At 33.5% G+C, this 15,167-nt stretch overlaps 1 protein-coding gene across 2 annotated transcripts in view; it reads left to right on the plus strand.

Moving 5' to 3' along the window:
* Nucleotides 1-14,369, plus strand: part of LOC106471218 (phosphatidylinositide phosphatase SAC1-A-like) — a 17,953-nt gene extending 3,584 nt beyond the window's left edge. The window contains exons 3-12 of one of the 2 annotated variants that reach the window (XM_013931808.2): nt 749-826; nt 2,620-2,747; nt 3,798-3,947; nt 6,027-6,086; nt 7,335-7,368; nt 8,480-8,667; nt 9,184-9,270; nt 10,603-10,671; nt 10,969-11,048; nt 14,039-14,369. In XM_013931808.2, coding sequence (XP_013787262.2) covers nt 749-826; nt 2,620-2,747; nt 3,798-3,947; nt 6,027-6,086; nt 7,335-7,368; nt 8,480-8,667; nt 9,184-9,270; nt 10,603-10,671; nt 10,969-11,048; nt 14,039-14,177 — 1,013 coding nt within the window. In that variant the 3' untranslated portion in view covers nt 14,178-14,369. The remainder of the gene's footprint in view (nt 1-748; nt 827-2,619; nt 2,748-3,797; nt 3,948-6,026; nt 6,087-7,334; nt 7,369-8,479; nt 8,668-9,183; nt 9,271-10,602; nt 10,672-10,968; nt 11,049-14,038) is intronic. The other variant, XM_022399840.1, reaches the window with a different exon arrangement.
* The last annotated feature ends 798 nt before the right edge of the window (nt 14,370-15,167 follow it).

Below are 15,167 nucleotides of genomic sequence, written 5' to 3' on the forward strand. Positions count from 1 at the left end.
GTACAATGTTGTACAAAACCTTGTTGAAACGTTGTACATTTGCTGTTATGTTCAACTTATATTAAAGTTTTTCTTCATTACCCATTCAAGCCGTCTCCAACCATTATTAGTCTCAAAGTGGGTTCCTCGTAATCGAACATCGAGATTAGCTGTACAGCTCCATTGAGTTGAAGTAAAGAAACTAATGGCAGTTATTAGAAAAGTTTGTTTAAATTACTCCATATTGGCATAGATGTATGTATTCAGTGCATGTGATTTTAGTCTGAATAAAATAAAATATTTGAAAATGTTGACTTTATTTTTATGTATGTGTATATATCAGGTAAAATACTAATTAATAAATGCTTTTCGTGTGAAGAGCGTATCAAAAAAACTTGTACGTATGTTTTCTTGGGATGTAGCTATTCGTGTTGTTTGTTATAACTTAGTGTTGATTATAAGTAATTTGTAAAAGAAACATTTTTGTGCAGCCGAAACATTTAAACACGGATGAAATATGTACTTTTACGAGTAAAGAAACACACAATTCATTGTGTTGTTTTCTACCTTGTTATAGAATAAAAAGTTTACAAGTATGATTAGAATAGGACTTTAGCTGAAAATATCTCGAGGAATATAACTTTATTATGAAATTATTTATAATTTAATATGTACGGGAAGTTTGATATCTCGTTCATTTCGCTTCATGATGAACTTATAAGACTCGTTAATGATTAGTTTCATGAATTGTTTTATAATTTATTTTCAGCTCACAAAGACCAAATTCCTCCTGATGCCTCCAGTAAACTGATCTGTGGAATCATTGGTGTAATTACCTTGCTTTCCGGTAGATTAACTAAATCTGTGATTATATGTAGAGCCCAATATTTAGAATTATAATCTAACAAACTTTCTGATAAATCTGACTGATGTAATAAAGGTTAAAGTTGAACGTAGGTTTATATATTATAGTTGTAAAAAAATACTGTCAATGTAGTGAACCCACTTTAGTTGAAACAAGATCATGTTTAATGTAGTTCTAGTTACAGTCATGGTACATAATGAACCCACTTTTAGTTGAAACAAGATCATGTTAAATGTAGTTCTAGTTACAGTCATGGTACATAATGAACCCACTTTTAGTTGAAACAAGATCATGTTAAATGTAGTTCCAGTTACTGTCAATGTAATGAACCTGCTTTCAGTTGAAACAAAATCATGTTAAATGTAGTTCTAGTTAGTGTCATTGTAATGACCCTGCTTTTAGTTGAAACAAGATCATGTTTAATGTAGTTCTAGTTACAGTCATGGTACATAATGAACCCACTTTTCGTTGAAACAAGATCATGTTAAATGTAGTTCTAGTTACAGTCATGGTACATAATGAACCCACTTTTAGTTGAAACAAGATCATGTTAAATGTAGTTCCAGTTACTGTCATTGTAATGAACCCACTTTTAGTTGAAACAAGATCATGTTAAATGTAGTTCTAGTTACTGTCAATGTAATGAACCCACTTTTAGTTGAAACAAGATCATGTTAAATGTAGTTCTAGTTACTGTCAATGTAATGAACCCACTTTTAGTTGAAACAAGATCATGTTAAATGTAGTTCTAGTTACTGTCAATGTAATGAACCCACTTTTAGTTGAAACAAAATCATGTTAGATGTAGTTTTAGTTACTGTCATTGTAATGAGCCCACTTTTAGTTGAAACAAGATCATGGTAAATGTAGTTCCAGTTACTGTCAATGTAATGAACCCATGTTCAGTTGAAACAAGATCATGTTAAATGTAGTTCTAGTTACTGTTATTGTAATGAACCCATGTTCAGTTGAAACAAGATCATGTTAAATGTAGTTTTAGTTACTGTCATTGTAATGAACCCATGTTCAGTTGAAACAAGATCATGTTAAATGTAGTTCTAGTTACTGTCAATGTAATGAACCCACATTTAGTTGAAACAAGATCATGTTAAATGTAGTTCTAGTTACTGTCATTGTAATGAACCCACTTTTAGTTGAAACAAGATCATGTTAAATGTAGTTCTAGTTACTGTCATTGTAATGAACCCACTTTTAGTTGAAACAAGATCATGTTAAATGTAGTTCTAGCTACTGTCATTGTAATGAACCCACTTTTAGTTGAAACAAGATCATGTTAAATGTAGTTCTAGTTATGATTTCAGTTATACATGAATCTTTTGCTGCTCTGAGATTACATTTTTTAAAAAAGAAGCTTCATCCTACCATGATTGCTGAAGTCCATTTTTTTTGCATTATGAAGTTAATATTTATCTTTTTTTTCATTTCTAATTTAAATATTTGCTGCGTTCAGTAACTTCTAAATTTCGTAGTCATTTTACTGATGATAACTTGGTGTGTACAGGTAGTATTTACTCTAAATAAAAACAATCGCTAGCTTGATTCTGTAGGTTTTTAAAATTTTTCAAATGTTAACTATGTATTTTCTTTTTTAATGCCTTCTTATGTTATGGTTTTAATCACACATATACAGTGCATATTGTGACCTTGCTATCTCAGTTATTTTTTCTCATGTAATATATATATTTTGTCATCTTTCTCTCTTAATTTTTTTTTCACAGTGTTTTAATGTTGCCATGGTATTGTATCCTCCGTAGGACCATATCTTGTTCTAATTACCAAGAAGTCTAAAGTTGGAGAAATTAATGGCCAAAGTATATGGAGGGTAGAGGAAACGGAAATCCTGTCGTACTCTAGAACTTTCTTACATCTTACAGAAGAACAGGTGAGCCGATCTAGGGAGTGAAACTTACATATAAAAATACATCTAATTTCTTCCAAAGATTTTTAATTATAATTTTTGGAAAAAAAGTTTCACACTTGATCATGTCAGAACAGTGGTAACAAAAGTTTCACACTCGATCGTGTCAGAACAATTGTAACAAAAGTTTCACACTCGGTCGTGTCTGAACAGTAGTAACAAAAGTTTCACACTTGATCATGTCAGAATGGTGGTAAGAAAAGTTTCACACTTGGTCATGTCAGAACAGTGGTAACAAAAGTTTCGCATTCGATCATGTCAGAACAGTAGTAAGAAAAGTTTCACACTTGATCATGTCAGAACGATGGTAACAAAAGTTTCACACTCGATTATTTTAGAATGGTGGTAATAAAAGTTTCACAGTTGATGATGTCAGAACAGTGGTTCACTGCAATACGTTTGGTTATTACTAAATGAGAATCTCAAGGGTGTGAATATTTATTGTTTGTTGACAGTGTGAGGAAAGTGCTTGAATTTGTTTGTATACTGAACATCATATATCATAAGAAAAACAAAATCAGTAAAAAATGTCTAAATATCTAATTAATTTGATGTAAAGATCTATCACCTGAACGTAATTCTTATTAAGTAGACGAAAAAAAAGAAATGAAAAATAAAATTTAAGTATTACTTATACAGATATCTAGCTACGAATCTCGTATTAGTGTGCAAATGTTGTAAACTTGGGTCCTTCAAAATTGCAATAAAGGTTTGTGAAAGTCCTTGAATTTTTTTATTTCTGGCCTGATACAAATTCAGTTGGAACACAATGATCAATGTGTTCCTGTTAAAGATTTTGAGCAAGTTGTTCCTGTTCTAATAATGCTTGTTTGATCTTTATTGACAAGCTTCAGCTAGTCCGCATAGTAAAAATAAATATTAGGAGATAATTTTTTTTTCTAAAACTTATAGACAGTTGACAGACGTTGATTAGGCACATAAAATAAACAGATATATATGTGTCTTTGTTATGTGAAAAATATTAAAATGAAGATGTCGTTGATGATATTGCAGATTCAACATAACAAGGTTTATCTGTCCATGGTACGCTCTGCTCTCCATACCCCACACTTCTATTTTTCTACCACTTATGACTTGACACATACGCTACAAAGACTTCATAATACGAGTCCCGATTTCCTACGGATGCCTCTGTTGGAAAGAGTAAGTTAAAAGGTTTTCTATTCTGTGGATCTAATCGGTTCTGTTCTAAGCAGGTGAAAGAAAAATTTGGGTTTATAATAATAATAATATGACAGTGTGCTGTTTTTTTTATATGTTTATGCCAAGTTTCTTTATTATATTATAATTTTAAATAATTTCTTATATTAATAAAACTTCGTGATATCGGGTTTTCTGTTAAAATAAGACTTTGTATGGAAATGAAGATGTTTAGAGCTGATGAATATTTGATTCTCATAGATAGCATGTTGCATTTTATGTGTGTGTGTGTGTTTGTCTGCAGAATTTCTTGAATAGGTCACAGGAAAGTTACAAAAAATACAAGAAAATCCCTATATGTTCACATGAGGACTAACTTTTCACACTATTTTTACTCTATAACTCAGTTAAAAATGATCAGATTTTGATAAAACTAAGAAAATCCCTATATGTTCACATGGGGACCTATTTTTCACACTATTTTTACTCTATAACTCAGTTAAAAATGATCAGATTTTGATAAAACTAAGAAAATCCCTATATGTTCACATGGGACCATTTTTCACACTATTTTTACTCTATAACTCAGTTAAAAATGATCAGATTTTGATAAAACTAAGAAAATCCCTATATGTTCACACATGGGACCTATTTTTCACACTATTTTTGCTCTATAACTCAATTAAAAATGATCAGATTTTGATAAAACTTAGTGGACATATGTAGAATATTATTATTATTCCTCATTGTCCTGCCAGAAGTGGTCCATGTCAGTTGATAATGACGAGCGTATGGACACATTTTCGTATTTTTTGAGAGCCGAATATGATCAATGCTGCGAGGTGTAGGTATGTGCTCTACAGAGTGCCCTCTAGTTTTTTTTTATTTTTTGAGTATGTAACCTTTATGTGTGAAGTATAGCATTACGACTGCTGAGTTAAGCCTCCTTTGGCTACACTTTGGCATTTGGAAATACAGGCATTCTCCACAGGGTGGTTCTTTGAACCCCAATGAGAAATAATTTTATTAGTAATGCCCAAGGAGGCGGAGACAGACATCAAGAGGATGAAGAGAGGTAAGTTACTGGATGAATACACTATCACTGTTGACATGCTGATGGAAGTTAGGAAGCCTATTGCAAATGTCGTAACTAAGCTGGTCAATAAGTTTTACCCTGGGAAGAATGCTGTTATCATTCTTTGTCCAAGGAAAGTAAGAAGTATGAACTTAAGGACTTGCAGGTCAATCAGCCTATTAATCTTGAGAGTGATGATGAATAAACTGGAACTTAAACTAGGCATTTATCAACGATGTGAAAAATGCTAACTTCTCAACAACAAAGTGATGTTCGGTAAATATATCACCAAAGAGGACTTCGCTGTCAGTGGGACAGTGATTGAGGAAAGTGACAACGTACCACAACCAAGAATGACTGAGAGAAGACTTAGACTGGGCTTGTGTGTTTTTGTAAAACTGGAAGATGTCCTGAAAAGTGGATCCACCTTGATGAGATGGAAGAGAAAGACATTCGATGAATATATGTTGACATATGGAGCTGAGACATCGTACATTGAGCACCAGAATACATTGACAGAGGTTCAGTGAAGGATGGAGAGGATTTGCTTGGTATCACGCTGGGAAACAGATAGATTGGTCTTCATTTGGTGCCAAGGACACTGTCAGAAACATCGTGGTCAACAAGTGGAGCTGGGTAGGACACCTGGCTCGAGGTGAAGATGGAAAGTAGACAAGAAAGGTCACAGAGTGAATACCCCTGAAGTGGAATACATCTGGTTGTTCAACCCAGACAGTGCAGAAGACGTGAGAGGTTAAGTACCATGGCTGCCAGAGAAAAGCAAGGGGGATGTTCCTCATTAAATGGAACAAGAGACACCCAAAGTAAAAGATATTACTTATATATATACCTTATAAAGAGTGTTGGTTTTTTATTTACCTTTCTAGTTCAGTACTGTAAATCTTCCAGAATATTTTTCTAATTTACTTATCCTGCCAGATATCATATATTTTAATGTAAAATAAAGAAAGGTAGATTTTGTGTATAATACTATTTTTTTTTAATAGGCTGACCAAAGGTTTGTATGGAACAACTGCTTAATGAGAGATTTAATATCACAACCAGAGGTACGATATTGCCTTAGTGTATTACTTTGTGTAAACCAAAGAATTCTTAATAATACTCACACTAATTCCAGTCAGAATATAATTTTTTTAACACGTCACCTGCTTGACACATTTCAATACTCACGCTAATTCCAGTCAGAATATAATTTGTAACACGTCACCTGCTTGACACATTTCAATACTCACGCTAATTCCAGTCAGAATATAATTTTTTGTAACACGTCACCTGCTTGACACATTTCAATACTCACGCTAATTCCAGTCAGAATATAATTTTTTGTGACACGTCACCTGCTTGACACATTTCCTTATTCTAATCTGTTAGTTAGTAGAGGAAGAGTGTCTCGGTAACGTGAAATTTGTTGAATGTTACTTTAAAGTTTTGTCTCGCGTTTTTCCTAGAAAATTCTTATAATCTATAGTTTAAGTACATAGCTAAGGTAATAGTAATGGATGTATTTCAGGCTTATTTTTAGTCAAAAGTTAAATGTTGCTGGTTAAATTATGTATTTTGTGCTATGTTTATGCAAGTTCCTTTCACTGTTTGTTATTTTTTAATAATTTCTTGTATGAACCAGGTTAGGAAAACTTCCAAGTTTATGTTCTAACAAAATTCCTGGCATGTTTTTTATCAGTTAGTTTTTAAGAGTGAAGCATAGTGTTATGTATGAACAACAGAATGGGTTTGTTATCTCTGGAGAACCAGTGTAATAATGTAATTTTCCTCAAAGAAATAAAATTTATCTTTTAAATATATATGATGGGGACTCGTGACCTATGAGATCTCGCTTACAGACTTGTGACGTCTCATGCGGAAGATTAGTCTGATTCCGGCATGGCAGGCTTTGCCATAGACGATGCAGGCACAAGTGTTTGATGGCAGTGATCACTTTTCGTTTTGGCACTTTATTGCCGTGAAGATTAGTCTAATTCCGGCATGGCAGGCTTTGCCATAGACGATGCAGGCACAAGTGTTTGATGGCAGTGATCACTTTTCGTTTTGGCACTTTATTGCCGCGTTAGAAATACATTAGTTGTGTACTATTTTGAGACCTTTATTTTTGTTGTTTTCCATTTTGTACAATCTGAGGCCAACTCCTCCCATGTACTTGCATATATAAACTTTTTAATTGATCTGTTCATTAAATCCCAATTAACTCTTAATGATTTTTGTTAAATATTTTGTTATTAAGATTTAATTATGAATATATTCTGAAGTTATCGTTTCAATTTTTTTTTTTTTTGCAGCTTCATCGTTATTGGCTTCCAGTTGTTCATGGTTGTATCTTTTATACTGAAAACTATTATAGGATTTACTTATATAGTCTTATATAGCCTTATTGTGAATGTATTCTGTCTGTGAAATACACTGTATGTTACCAACTTGTTATCTGCACTTAGTAGGATGTTTCTGATTTTTAACAAAAAAGTAATACACCGTATGGAAATATGTTGAATTCCACGAAACTTGACGTTTATTTTATTGCCGTTTATAGCTCTTCAGTGTATAACACTTTAAAGTTTTTGTTAATATTGTGTAAGGTTTTAATATGACGAAGGAAAATTATTTCAATAGTAACATAGTTTTTGTGTGTGGATAATACTTTGTATTAAGTGTACTTAACGTTTGCCGGAACATGCACTTATATATACAAAAATTTAATCAATAAAGTTTAGAGATGACTTGAACAGATAAAACTTTATTGACACATTGTACATTTGTTATTGGGTAGTAGTTTCGTATGGTGTTTATCACACCTACAAATTCGTTTGGAGGTGAGTATCCGGGAGTAGGACTGGCGTCCTAGTCCGGACACAGGGTGAGCATGTTTTGGTGTGACGGGTATTCGAACCCGCAGATTGCGAGTCGAGTGCCCTAACCACCTGGCCATGCCAGGCGCTGTTACTGGGTTAAAACTTGAAATGAAATTTTCTTTGTTACTCATTCAAGTCATCTCTAAATTTTAGTATCTGAAAATGGGTTCCTCTCCATCAAGGTTAAATAAATATATATTCTGTACTAGTTATGGTAAACTCTGATAATATTACTATCATCATAATGCATAAATATATATTTATAAACTTTTAAGCAAATTAAAATAGCAATGCTTCCTTTTCATAAAGTGGTTAAATCTGGACACATTATTTAAGGGTTAATGTCATACTTACCACTAATCTAAGCTATTTTTGTCATTAACCCTTCGCATGTGGAATTAAATCTTTTTAATATTACATTCAAACTTTTTGATTTCTCCATTTCAAAATCTTATAAAAACTTGGTTTAAGACTATTGATAATAATTACACCACTTCTCATAATTTTTCTTGAAACAAAAGATAATTTCATTATCATATCTGAAGTAATGTTGGTACATTTGATCTTTAACGTAACAGTTATCGCAATTAAAACTAGCATCATCAATCGAAAAACTTTCACGTGGTGTCTGATTTCAAGGAGAAGCATGTTACGTGCTGGCACCCGATATTTTGTGAGAGGCGTCGACTCTGAAGGTCATGTTGCCAACTTTATAGAGACTGAACAAATTGTGGAATGTGATGGTTGCATGACCTCTTTTGTACAAGTAAGCGTTATTCAGTTCAGTTATTCCATGACAGATATCTTTTGGAAATATCTAATAAACATTTTTCAAATAGTTCTCAAAATATTTGTTGTCAAGCTTAGATAAAAGTCCGATAGTAATTGTTGTTATATGTAATTAGTATAATTATTGATAATGAAACTAACGAACATTTGATCAGATCTGTGAGTCTTAGTGTAGTAATTTTTTATAACGTACAGAATTAATTTTCAAAGTATTCAGCCCTGCATCTGTTAATGTAAAAAATTTAGTAATTCTTCTGTCATTGTTTAATAGTTACAAAATAATATATCATTGTTCTACCACTGAGTTTGATTGATATAGTGAAAATGTTGCATTTTCTTTATTTTACTGTTTATAGATCACACTATGCCTTTATAATATGGAATGAAATGTGTTGCATAAAAATGTACATTTCAAGAACATTGTCTCCAAAAATAGAGATTTGTTTTTTATAAAGGACTCTTAAATTTTCAATAACAGAACATGTTTTTCCAGACTCGAGGTTCAATTCCCTTATTCTGGTCTCAGATGCCGAACCTGAAACGGAAGCCTTCCCCTCAAGTCATTAACAATCAGAACCATGTAAGTTTAGTTTAACTGTGCAGTCTCCAGCTCAGGTCATTCACAGTCAGAACCATGTAAGTTTAGTTTAACTGTGCAGTCTCCAGGCATGGTTCTGACTGTGAATGACCTGGGTTGGAGACTGCACAGTTAAACTAAACTTACATGGCTCTGACTGTGAATGACCTGAACTGGAGACTGCACAGTTAAACTAAACTTACATGGTTCTGACTGTAAATGACCTGAGGAAGTTTAGTTTAACTGTGCAGTCTCCACCTCAGGCCATTCACAGTCAGAACCATGTAAGTTTAGTTTAACTGTGCAGTCTCCACCTCAGGTCATTCACAGTCAGAACCATGTAAGTTTAGTTTAACTGTGCAGTCTCCACCTCAGGTCATTCACAGTCTGTACCAATTAAATTTGGTTTAACTGTGCAGTCTCCACCTCAGAACCACAAACGTTGCTCGTGAGGTTCTTTGACAGTTATCATGTGTAGAAATCACATTTTGTATTCTTAGTCCATCCTGTACCGTGTTCTTATGAGCGAATAGAAAAAAATTGTTTGTTTTTTTCTCATTGGAAGTGATATAATATTTTCATTAAAGTCTTAAGGTTTCGTTCTTGCGTTTTTCTAAGAAATAAATAGTATCTCAGACTTCACACCTAATTTTATATAATATTTTCATTAAAGTCTTAAGGTTTCGTTCTTGCGTTTTCTAAGAAATAAATAGTATCTCAGACTTCACACCTAATTTTGCATTAAAAGATGCGCTTTTTTGCACACTTGGTTTTCTTTATTTGAAGCAGACAGCAAACCCTTATTTTTGCTATACCCTCTACAGCTAATTTTTTAGTTTAATGACCTGTACTTTAACACGTATGTTATTAATGGAGCAATATACTTGTTGATAACAGCTGAGGTTAGAATTTGTGAATCTTGTGATTATTGATTTATTTAAAAAAACAAAACTTTGTTCAACTTTAATCCTGTTTTGAGGTAATTCAAAACATAGTGCTCGATAAAATTTATATTTAACACCTGGTGCACGTTATAAGTCATATTATGGTCTATTCTCATCATAACTTCAATTCCAGTGATAATTGTTTCAGACAAAACCTCACGAACTAACTGTGTTCTAAAACTTATCTTGTAAGTTAACAAGCCTGTATTCTATTCATTTTTACTTCAGTTTATCATTAATCACTTTTAAATTTAGAAGTTATTCATTAATAAAACATTTTCCTACCTTGCATTCATAAAATAATTTAGTAAAGTTATCTTAAAAAAAAAATATCCAACAAATGTTTATTATTACTGGTAAATAAAATACAAGATTTGATTTTTTTTTTCAGATTGATGGTTTCTCCAAACACTTCGATAATCAGATATTCAACTACGGAAAACAAGTCCTTATCAATCTGGTACGTACAAGTTTATGTCAAGTTCAAGTAATGTTCTGTGTTTCATGTATTTTAATGTACTATCGTAAGCTGAAGTAAAAATCATCATTGTTGATTGAATTTCATTTCGTTACAAAGTTTCGAAAGAATAATGTCATTCCGTAGCAGCATTAATAAAGTGAAAAGAATTGTTGTGATATTGAAAAACTTTATACAACTTTAAATTTAGAACTTACATGCAAAGTTATTATTGCTGTAGTCACAGCTATGATCTAAATAAGGACAGCCAAGTAAAACCACTACTTCCCTATTGATTAGGTAGACCAGAAAGGTGCTGAAGGACATCTGGAAAAATGTTTTTCAGAATTGGTTCGAGTTTCCAGAAGTTCTAACATAAGGTAACTTATTAGATTTGAAAAATTAATAATTAGTGTATATTGTTTATAGTTGGTTTGCCTCTGTTAAAAAATCAACATCTGTTGAAGTTTTCTGTTAATTTTTGGGAACATACACTTTTGGAAAACCTGTAGCATGGTTTACTTTTGTGAATTGTATTCATATGTATTGTTTGTTTGATACGATTGTAGTTTAGATTGAAGGATAATAAAATGATCATATAATAATTTGTTAATTTACAGTTGGTCAGCTTCCTCACACTTTCTTGGTCCAAACAAACAGCACCGTATGACAGGCCATGATGTCAGTTTCTCATGCTGCTGTACTCCAGAAACTGCATCTTGCATTCTCCACTCATCCTTGCCAACTCTGGACCAATAATGAAGAACCTCTATTATACATTTGGATTGGATGAGATACCGGTCAAACCCCTGTCTTGCTTGATGTCTTTACAATCTTGTTCGTATGCATGATCTGGCCCTATAGAAACAAATGAAATGTGTCTCTTTGTGACTGGAAAATCACCTGCCACAAATGCTTTCCAGACATGTGGATCTTCTTTTGTAAGGGAATGCTTGTCAGAAAGATAACCTTTCCACAGCCTTGAGGTGGTCAGCTGCAAAGAACATCTTTGCAAGTTATTCCCCAGCTTGTAGGTAAAGGTGCCATTTTGTCAGTCATAAATTCTTCACAAACTGAAACAGTGTATCAGTGGGAACTATGTCAATTATCAGTGATTTGAACATGATCTTGACGTGATAAACTCGTGTACTTTCTCTGCCAAATTATTTTCACTGAAGATGACCCCTAGTTCTACATATGCCTGCTTCACCTTCATCTGGCATATATTAAGTTTCTATTCTTGAAAAGCTGTCTCAACACTTGCTGATGCAACTTCACGTGGTTTTTCTCAAGCCAAGAATTCAACAGTAGAGTTTTTTTTATGTAAGGCCTTATCCATTGAGATGACAGTTTTGTGGTTTTCCCAGATTGCTGCAACATTTATATGTTGGGCATTCTCCAATACTGACAAAAACGTGGATCATTCATGGGCTGGTGCAGAAACTAAAGGGAGAACTTCCACAGTTTTGTCCTGGGGAGTGTTGATTGGAGAATTGTATCCTGCCATTCAGGAAGTTGGGTTTCTGTGGTTGGTGTCTTTGTTGATGATCTGGCAATCATCCACTCCAGGTCTTCGTATCTTTATTCAATACTACAGGTTTTGAATGATGTCATTTCTACATTCTTTTCCCAGTCCTGTAAACAGGATGTAACACAGTCTAGTATTTTTGTTTAGTGTGGTGTGAGGGTCAGTCATCTTCCCTCCTCAAGCTGAGACACATTTTTGGCATCCGATCTGTGATATGTTACTGTGATAGTATCAAGAGTGTCTTCACTGAAAGAACACAAACTTATTCTTCTTTAAGAATGGACGTACATGGGCATTATTTGCTGCCTGCATATTAGCAATAACGGCATTAGTAATGGCTGTATCCAACACCATTGCTCTGGTTAAATTGACATAATAACCATGAGATGAAAACAAATGTACCAGATTCTTGTGTCGTGGTGAACTGTTAATGTCATGCCAATCACAGTAGTATTTTCTCTTGCTTTTTGGTGCCCTGAAAGATGCTACATCAATTTCGACATCATAACTCATTTGCCTATCAAATTGCTGGCATGCATTATGTTCTGCATCCACGGTGCAAGTTTTGGAATCAACATTGGTCGAGGTATGATCCGTCTGAGAAGTGCGTAGAGCAGTGTTGATAATTTTTGTTGTTAGTGAGATGAAAATCTATTTTACAAGGTTTTTGTTTGAGGAAAGTTTTTATCTCACTTCTAATTAGATACACATTTCCAAAACTACTCCACATCTTGAGGCTTACTTTTCTTTTTCATCACATAGTAGTGTTATGCATGTTGCTTCAGTGTCCTCCATGGATAGATAGGCTTTATTTGAAGTTTGAGAGTCAGTTGTGTGTGTTAGTTCAATTATAACTGTCATTTGACTGTGAGGTTGTTGTTGTTGTTGGGTTTGTTCTGCACTTGCAATGAATGCAGATGACCTCTGGACTCTTAACGACCCAACATTTTTTGTTGGCTCTTAATATCAACTGCATGAGCATTACTAGGGTCAATAGCTGTACTCTGTCTTCCACAGCTTTTTTCAAAGCTGTATTGATTCTATGTTTAGTAGTAGTGTTAACACACAAAAAAGGTGCATTTTATAGGCCTAACTTTGATCTGCAAAAAATATATTCCACCAAGTGAGAATTTGGGTGAATTTTTCCTACACCTTTCAGACACCCATATGCATGTTTTAAGACCAAAACTTGGATGTCAAGGAAAATGCCCAGGTTGACCATATTTTGTGTCAATTTCTACTGGTCTGTTTGTTATTTTGGTATTATTTAACCTTTGATTTTTCAATGCTTAAGAACCTAGCACGAGTGTTGTTGTATTTGAACTTTATTGATCCTATTTGAATCTGCCATTTTTAGCTTTTTCATTCTCTCTTTTTTTCCCTCATAATTCAACTTTATCTCTATATAAAGATAAGCACAGAAAAACACAATTTCTTTTTCGCCTTCAAGCTAGTTATAAGCTCTAACTTACGAAGCCTTTGTTAGCCAAACATAAGCCATTCTAAGGTGGTAAATTTAATGAACCATCACAATAAGATCGTAACTGATTTTCAACACTGATAGGAAATGGAAAAACCATGTTAGCATTGACTTAAAATAAATAAGAAAAGAACTTTAATTACAATGCTTTTAATTCACATTTTATATTCAAAAATCATATTAAAGTTAAGTATAAAGTAGTCTTATCTGTAGTCATACTTCAGAAGCATTCTACAGATCTGGCAGAAAGAATGGAGTATGAAACATTGCTTTGGTGTTTAACGAATTATACTTTCCTCCTCAAGAAGCCACAAGGTTAAATGCTGTTGACTTGTCTGAATTTTTTAATTTTACTACTGTAGGTATGAAGCTTTTGACTTCCATCATGAGTGTAGGAGAATGCGATGGGACCGTTTGTCAATTCTAATCAACAAGTTGGCACCAGTGCAAGACGATCTTGGGTTAGTCCACTTCCTGCTGCTTCAAGACATTAACACCTAATGATTCATTGTAGGAAGTTCAGAACAATTAAAGAATACTTATTGTATTACATAGATATTTCATTTTGTGGCTTCTTCAGGACGTTAACACCCTACTAATCACAACAGAAGACGTAAAACGGTTATCAGTTGTGTTGAGCCTGCTGAGATCTTCTGAAGAAGATACAAGGTGAAATATCTTACTGTAAAGATGACCCATTATATATTTATTTATATATGCGTGCGTATGTTAGCATCCATTACCTAGATTTGACTGGTTCGATTACTGTCCAATGGTGTACGTAGGTTAGTTTGTTTTTAGGAATTTTGCCCAAAACTGGTTGGGATTAAAAAAAACACCTTAAATACACCACATTTCCACTCTTTTACAGGCTTTTGGTTTTAATTTTAAAGATGCAAGTACTTAATCAGTTAACTCTCTTGCTACAGGCTCGGTCGATCGAGCAGTGTTCATGATCCCAAAGTGACTGTCAGAGTTTCCATGCTATAACTTTAATGTTTTATGTATCTTCACAAAATTTAGCAAGCTTTCAGTAAACATTACGAGTCTTTTTTTTTACACCAAAAATCTGATTTTTTAATGAAGTATTTGTGCTACAAATTTGTCCGTGAGTATTTAGAATTAGAACGTCGACTACTCCGAGTGTAAAGTAATTTTTCATGTTAAGGTGAAAATTACTTTTCTTCTTCTGAAAGCTGACAAATTTCATTTGCATACTCTCTAAAAACCACCCCCCTTCCAGTGGCACAGTGATATGTCTGCGGACTTACAACGCTAGAAACCGGGTTTCTATACCCGTGGTGGGCAGAGCACAGATAGCCCATTGTGTAGCTTTGTGCTTAACAACAAACAATTAACTCTCTAAACCCACCTAAACAGATATCAAACTTTTTCTTTCAGTAAACTTTATATCTAATATTTTTCTCCCTACCCTAACTTTATACCCATTCAGTCAGTTTGACTGACCTCGCAAACGCTATAAGAAATATG

This window comes from Limulus polyphemus, unplaced genomic scaffold, assembly GCF_000517525.1.
Source record: "Limulus polyphemus unplaced genomic scaffold, Limulus_polyphemus-2.1.2 Scaffold4476, whole genome shotgun sequence".
In the NCBI taxonomy this organism is placed as follows: Eukaryota; Metazoa; Arthropoda; class Merostomata; order Xiphosura; family Limulidae; genus Limulus; species Limulus polyphemus.